A 7858-nucleotide genomic window follows, 5' to 3' on the forward strand; every position below is an offset into this window, starting at 1 on the left:
CTTTAAGATGCCATGTGATTAAAAGGTTATTAAGGAAAAGGGCCAATCATGTGATGCCATGTATACAAAAATGTTGGGTGATTAAAGGTGGTCAAAAGATTCTCTAGAAGATGCCTTTTTGTACTTTTCATTCCCAAAAAGTGGGGGGGAAGTTTTTGAAATTTCGGACATCCATAACTTCTACATATGAGCTCAAAATTTGTCGGAGATTAGAGATCCAGAATCTACTCGCTGGGCTCTTTCCATAGATATGTCACATGATATGGTTTTGCCCACTCAATTTTAAATTCAATTTTGGCGGGAAACTTTGAAATTCAAACTTCTAGCCATTTGAAGAATAAGAAGGTATCTAAATTCAAAGAAACTTAACATTTTAACAAAAGGTCATTAAATCATAATATGGCAGCTTAAAGGGCCCTTATAGACCTAAGCCTTCCCCTAATGAGGCCTTATGCATGCATGAGACCTTATTCATGCATAAGCTTCATGCATGAGGCTCTATGTATGAGAGTCTATGCAGAAGGCTCTATGCATTACCTTCTATGCATGAAGCTCTATATGCATAGAAGCCTACGCATGAGCCTTTATGCATAGAAGCTCTATGCATAAGGCTCCATGCATAGGCTCTATCCATATGCTCTATGCATGAGGCTTATACATGGAAGCTCTCTGCATTAAGCTCTATGCATGGGGATTTATTCATAGAAGCCTATGCATGAGTCTTATGCACATGAGGCTTATGCATGAGATTCTATGCGTGAAGCTTTATTCATAGTATTCTATGCATAGGCTCTATCCATGAGCTCTATGCATGATGCTTATGCATAGAAGCTCTATTTATTAGAATCTATGCATTCGGCTCTATGCAAGATCTCTATCCACCATGAGCTCTCTACATGAGAATTATGCATAGAAGCTCTATGTATTAGAGTCTATGCATGAGGCTCTATACAAAATCCTCATGAATTAAGCTCTATGCATATGAGGTCTATGCATAAGCTTTTTATGTAATGTATGCTCTATATGAGCTATTTTTTTATGTATTGACTTCATACATGGGCTTCTACGTATATAGGCTCTATGCATGAGCTCCATGCATGAGGTTCTATGCATAGAAGCAGTTGTATGCATGAGACCTTATGCATGAGGCTTTATGCATATACCTTATGCATGAGGCTCTGTGCATAGGATTATATGGATAGGATCTATGCATGAGCTTCTATGCATGGTGGTCTATGCATGAGGTCTATGCAAAAGCCTTATGCATTAATCTCTATGCATGAGGTCTAAGAATTAAGGCTTTAGGTCCAAGATTTTTATGTAATGTATGCTCTATGTGAGCTATGTTTTTATGTGTTTAAGGCTTCATGCATAGGCTCTATGCATGAGACCTTATGCATGAGGCTCTATACCTAAGATCTTATGCAGGAGCGCTCTATGCATGAGTCTTTATGAATGAGACCATATGCATGAGCTCTATGCATGACCTCTCTTCATCATTAAGGCTTTATGCATAAGCGTTTTATGTAATGCATGCTCTATGTGCGCTATATTTTTATGTGTTTATATCTAATGTTTTTTTGCATATAGATGTGGCCATCATGGGGTTCATCACCATTTTTAGAGGCATAGATGGATTGGAACCACCTAAACTCTAGGTATGAGGCCAATCAATTGAGTCGCTTGTGCTTATCTCCCGCCTATTATGTGCCTGGCATGTCAGCTATACCAGAGTCGCCAACATCCATGCTTCCCACCACGTTCCCTACCCCTATCACTTCTACTTTGCCTACCCCTCATACTTCCACTTTCCCTACTCCTTGCCCTTTTGGATCCTCCTAGTGCTCAGCGCACTCCTATCCCATCCACAGTGCAATCTCCCTAGTGTGCAAGTATCCTCGTGACACCACTCAGGTGGTGATAGCTTGACAGATTCTGAAAGCCATCGGCGATGGAGTAGTGGGGGAGAGAGGTGCACGGTCACATTTGCCTATGATGATAAGCGACATGCCCAGGGAGGGTGGGATGATTTACTATACCATAGATGAGGTGGGCATGCCTTATATGGGTGACATGAGATGGAGGGTTGACATGAGATGGAGGGTTGATTATAGCTTCCACCAGTTAGTAAACCAAACATATAAGGATGCCTTCAAACAATGGGAAAAAAATGATAAAGACTTCATGTATGTAGTTCAATACATGCATGAGCAGTTTTCAAACCCATTTTCGATGACTAGGTGAGGAATCGTATTATAAAGATCCTCAATAATAGGTCTCACACAAGGAGGTGTGCGAAAGAGGGAAAATAAATGCCTACCAACTACACACCATTAAGGACTGGAAGACGACAAAGAAGGAAGTGAGGGAGGGTACTCAACACCTTCAACAAAAGGCGGTGTGTGTGGGTCAATTATTGGAGTATGGTATGACTCGGATCCGGAGGACATGTAAGCTAGCTCACACAATTTGTAAGTTTTGTCTTTGCCATTTTTCACTAAGTTTACTTCATGTGTCGTTTTGATTTTCATATCTCATGCATCTTGAAATTTGTTGTATATAGGAAAGGGTAACCGGTTGCCCCCCGAACAGCTGGGGAGAATAGGTACCGCAAGTGCAAACACTTGGGAGTGGCTCAAAAGCCATGGAGTGGTCACTAAAACAGATATCCAATGAGTTTGAGAATCGGCAGCGCAACTTGGTGAGTCTCTAAACTTTATTTTTAATTATCAACTTGTTTTGCTTGTGGCTAAAGTGTTTTGCACTGTATCACTATTTAATGTAGGAAGACGAGGATGATGAGGATGCTGAAAGTGACGGTGATGATGAAGGTGGTGGTGCACGTGGTGAAGATGAAAAGTAATAAGTGCAGTACAGTAAAGCAACACAAGATGCCCACCACGAAGACACACCATAATGAATTAATTTAACTAGTGCCTTCATCTTTTTTCATCTTTGGGACATCAACACTTTATGTATTTTGCATCTTTGTATATATCCAACAAGTACTAAAAACCATGACATTATTGTTTTGCAATTTTTTTGGTGTTTAAAGTGTTTTTTTTTGTGTTTTTAAGTTTGTCTTTAAATTAAGTTTTTATTATGTGATTTTTTTTTAAAGGAACATAATGGGTGAGATATGTGGACACATGTCCCTTCATATCTCACCCATTATGTCCCCATTTATTTTTCAGATAGTATGTGGCTATAGCCACATGCAACTATATGCACGGCTATACGTGCTGTTGACAACCAGAATATGTATGTGGCTATAGGTGGTTTTGTAGCTCAGATCTAAGTGTGGTTATTTGCGTGACTATAGCCGCACATGCATAGCCATGTGTATATTTTTCCATATTTAGATCCTTTCATATTTCTCTGGCACTTCACGCAGCAATACTCTTTGTTTGTGATGAAGGTGGTGGTGCATGTGGTAAAGATGGGGGTGAAGATGACAAGGAAGATGTCCCTGAAGATGCACCACAATGAATTAATTTAATTAGTGCCTTCATCTCTTTTCATTTTTGGGACATCAACACTTTATGTATTTTGCAACTTTGAATATCATTTGCAAGTAATAATAACCATGACATTGTTGTTTTAAGAACATATTGATTTTTTGATAGAGATGAGGTAAAAGATCTATGACATCCAAATCTTCCATTAGCAATTTTTTGATAGGTTAACAACCATTGATGTGATTTTTGTCAGACTAATTATAGAACACAAGTTGTCTAAGTGGCCTTTAATTGAGTGGTTTGGGTAGTTGCTACGTGCAAGCTGATTTTGGAGTGTACAAAATTGCAAAATTGCTGGGGTTCTTCAGCCTACTTGAAGGTGGCGTATTTTATAAGATTGCTTGAAGAGATTATCTCAGCACATGTATTGGATTGAAAGTAGAAACCATGGTTGGAAGTAGTATCACTTATGTGCGGAGAGTACTTATAGTAGGTGACGGTGACATATTTTATAAGATTGCTTCAAGCTGAGATTATGTCAACACATAGAATTGGATTGAAAGGAGAAACCATGGTTGGAATTAGTATCACTTATATGTGGAGAGTACTTATAGTGACAAGTTTACAAGTGATCAAGATATGTGGTGAAAACTTGGAGGGGATGCTACTGTCAATAAAGGGGATTAGGTAGAGAAGTGAGTTTGATGTGGACCAAGAATCAAATTACGTAGGTATTCAATTTCAATCGAAGAGAGCAGCGGAAAAGAGCCTCAAGAAGAACCAAAAAAAAAAAACATTATGAAGAGACATCTTTAAAAAAAGAACGCTTAAGTGATGCTAATCAAAGTTGAACAACTTAATGGCAAATTATTATTGTTTTTATCATCCACACCACCGCACAATATCGTCATCATTTGTGTGCGGGCGGAGAGAGAGTTCATACCATGTAAAAGAATAAAAAAAGAAAAGTGCGCATGGGCATAGAATGTGTTGCTTGTCCAGTCAATAAACGTCATTGCCGTTCTAATGTCAACAGCTATACCTGTAAGCCTCACCTCCCGTGATCTATACAGACTCAGCCCTCTTCCTTTCGAGATTCGGAGGGTTAGAAAACGTAATGGCCACATACAACGATATGAAGAGGAAGTCGATCACGTGCAATGAAGAGGAGATAGGGGCGGAGATCCCTGCGCAGCGCACGAGAGGCCATTGGAGACCATGCGAAGATGAGAAGCTGAAGCAGCTTGTGGCGCAGCACGGACCTCAGAACTGGAGCCTTATAGCTCGACAGCTTGAAGGCCGATCAGGTTGAGTTTAATCTGATAAACCTTCTGCTAATTAATGCATTTATAGCGCGTAATTATGTATTGATCAGCTTGAGTTTAATATCGTATCCCTTGTGCTATTTAATAGTTTTATCATACATAATTGGGTGCTGATTTTTCATTTTATGATTTTACAGGAAAGAGCTGCAGACTCCGGTGGTTCAACCAGCTCGACCCTCGCATCAATAGTGGGTACTTCACTGATGAAGAAGAAGAGCGCCTTGTGGCCGCCCATCGTGTGTTCGGGAATAAATGGGCGATGATCGCTGGATTATTTCCTGGCCGGACGGACAACGCCGTGAAGAACCACTGGCACGTGATTATGGCAAGGCAGTGCAGGCAGCTGCAGTTGCGCAGCCATGCACAGCTGCCTGCTGCTAATTACACAGAGACAAGGAGTCGAACATTAAAGAAAAAATGGCCTTCGGAAACCTTTCCTGATGGGGTGGGAGCGATGTCCACCGTCGATTCCAAATCGATCCAACGAGTCACTACTCCCAGCACAGGAGACGTTTCCTACGGTTAGTTTGATGTTTCGAGCTCATTGCTACTAATGATTATTTGTGCACCTCAATGACGCGCAGATCACCTTTGCAGGATTTACAAAAGGTAGCTTTCCACTCGAGGACATTACACAGCCCACAAAGAGCCGCCGGACTGTTCAACTTGGAGGACAATCACCTTCCTTTCTGCAGCCATCTCCTCTCTTCGAATTCTTGCCGTGTCTTGCAGAACAAGAAGAAACCCGCACAGCTCTTTATAGACGAGCCACCGAATTCTCATGCTTACCCACTTCAAAAACGCCTACAAATTGGCTTGTAAATGCTAAAGCGAATATACTCAAGCATAGTCCTGTCGACAGAGGTCAGATTGGAGCTCTGCAGCAAGAGCACCAATTTGATCATGGCTGTGAGGTCCAGGGACCAATTCACGTACGCCCCTTCTTTGATTTCTTAGGCATCGGAAGTCACTAACTACGACGAATGCAGTTAGGGTTCTAGAACATCGGGTCTTCAGAGAAACGCCAGGACCCTTTCTTAATATAGTTTTCTTACCAACAATTCTCGCTTGTTAACCGAGTGGGCATGTGAGCGCAACTGTGTGTATCTTTTTGAGAGAAAGACAGAGATGGGAGGAAATACGTGTGTGAATGTAAGAGAGGGGGTTGGCAGGGGAAGGAGAGGGATATATGTGTGTGAATGTGAGACAGGGAGTTTACAGAATGTGAGACAGGGAGGGGGGTATTACCCTATGACACCATGGGTTATGTGTAATCACATGAGAGAGAGAGAGGGGGGGGGGGGGGAGGGGAGAGGGAGAGGTTAAGACATCCCACCATCTTCATGCATTAGCATGAAGATGAGAATCCAAAGAAGTACCTTAAAATTTTATATTAAGAGAACTTTCTTCTTTGATTTCACAGCCTCGAAGTATCTATTGGGTGGTGATTGTTGCTGAGTATCAGTTGTTGGCTATTGCCCTTCAAAATACCTTCTTGAGTTTACATAGCCATGATGCATTGATAACTATTTCTATCATTGTAATAGCCATGTGATTTTACTTAATGATGTACTCAAGGGATGGTTGAGCCATGTGATTTTACTTAATGATGTACTCAAGGGATGGTTGAGCCATGTGATTTTACTTAATGATGTACTCAAGGGATGGTTGAGCCAAGATAAAGAGTCGACATCCACCCAACATGTGCTTAGACTAGCTTAGTTAAGTAGTAACTTGATCACCCAACTAGTTATGATGAAAAAGGGAGAATCGCTTGAGTGTTGAATGAGAATGTTCTCTTGCTTCCTTTTGCCCAAGTTCTCTTGCTCTCTTGCCTCTTTGTGTGCATGCTATTGCTTATATTTACCTCCATTTGTCAAGAGTGACCTCTTGCTATTGCCCCTGCTTCTCCTCTTTAAACCGGTTTTGCCTCTCATGGGATTAAGCCCCCAAGACCTATAGCTCAAGAATCACTTTCATATAGTTAACCTAGTCTAACACTAGTCAAAGGTTAATAAAGAAGAGAATACCCATGGTACCATAGATGCAAGGACCAACTATAAAATTACAAGTCTACATCATGGGTTCTCAATGCCTAAGAATTGGAACCTAATGGCATGTACCATTTTTGTCTCTTACAACTTCAATATAGCTAGTTTTTACAACAATTTATGCTTGTGATGGCACTGGGATATACCCAAAGATGTGCCTAGGTCCATATTTGATGAATTAGTAGTTAGAGAATAAGGAGATCGAGGATATACTAAGTAATAAGTGGATTATTTGTTGTGGACAAGTGTGAAACAATAATCTCAATTATTTTTTATATGTATATAGTTCAATTTCTCTAATCTCTACACACTTTTACATGCCATTTTCAGCAATGGGAGGTCTCGTACCTTGTTTCCCTATTGTTTGTGCTCCTCTCTACTCTTCTTGTGCCCTTCTCTTTTGGTATTCCTTGTTTCATGGTACTCTAGGGTGGTGTAGCTATGATATGAGCACTTGTCTTATTGATTTTGGCACAAGTTTATGGGTTTCTTAAGATTTGAGACTTGTGTGAGGGGGGGTTGTAGCAATCATATGAGCACTTGTCATGTTGACTTTTGCACAAGTTTATGGGTTGCTTGAGATTTGAGACTTATGTGAGTTTGGGAAGTTTGTATAGGGTTATCTTGAGTGGAGGAGAAAGCTCTTCTCTAGAATCTCATACTAGGGTGGGGTGAAGGTTGAGTATGTGAAGAGAGTGGACCTCAAAAGAGGAGAGATGAGAGATGAGAGATGAGCTTGAGAGAGGAGAGAGGAGACAGGAGACACGAGCTTGTTGAGAGAGGAAGAGTAGTTTTCTTGAGGATGTGTTAGGTAGGAGAGTGGGATTGTAGAAAGGCTTTGAGGAGAGTTCAATGGTCGACATTTCAATCTTCCATTATATTTTTCATGTATTTGTTGGAGGAGTAAGTACAAGGAGCCATGGTCATTGAGGTAGATGGAAGGAGGAGAGGAGAATAGAGTAGGCTTGGCTCCTCAAGCTTGGGTGAACACCGCTTCGCTCATCATTTCACCTCACTCTCGCAC

General features: G+C 40.9%; 1 protein-coding gene across 2 annotated transcripts; it reads left to right on the forward strand.

The window, feature by feature from the left end:
* The first annotated feature begins 4558 nt into the window (after nt 1–4558).
* On the forward strand, nt 4559–6198 carry LOC147605847 (transcription factor MYB3R-3-like). Of its 2 annotated transcripts, none has more exons than XM_086792400.1 (3): nt 4559–4765; nt 4921–5304; nt 5381–6198. In XM_086792400.1, exons 1-3 carry the CDS (start codon nt 4576–4578, stop codon nt 5755–5757), a joined length of 951 nt encoding a protein of 316 aa, XP_086648526.1. In that variant the 5' UTR covers nt 4559–4575; the 3' UTR covers nt 5758–6198. The 2 variants fall into 2 exon arrangements, with proteins under 2 accessions (XP_086648526.1, XP_086648527.1); XM_086792401.1 differs by having other exon boundaries at nt 5393–6198.
* The last annotated feature ends 1660 nt before the right edge of the window (nt 6199–7858 follow it).

The sequence above is a fragment of the Cibotium barometz genome, chromosome 58 (assembly GCF_041138505.1).
Source record: "Cibotium barometz isolate CiBa-2024 chromosome 58, ASM4113850v1, whole genome shotgun sequence".
Lineage (NCBI taxonomy): Eukaryota > Viridiplantae > Streptophyta > Polypodiopsida > Cyatheales > Cibotiaceae > Cibotium > Cibotium barometz.

Excerpts from the sequence above, each read along its gene's own strand:
- LOC147605847 (XM_086792400.1), top strand. The coding sequence starts at position 4,576 with ATGGCCACATACAACGATATGAAGAGGAAGTCGATCACGTGCAATGAA. Across the intron at positions 4,766-4,920 it reads ACAGCTTGAAGGCCGATCAG|GAAAGAGCTGCAGACTCCGG; the intron begins GTTGAGTTTAAT and ends ATGATTTTACAG. Across the intron at positions 5,305-5,380 it reads CACAGGAGACGTTTCCTACG|GATTTACAAAAGGTAGCTTT; the intron begins GTTAGTTTGATG and ends TCACCTTTGCAG.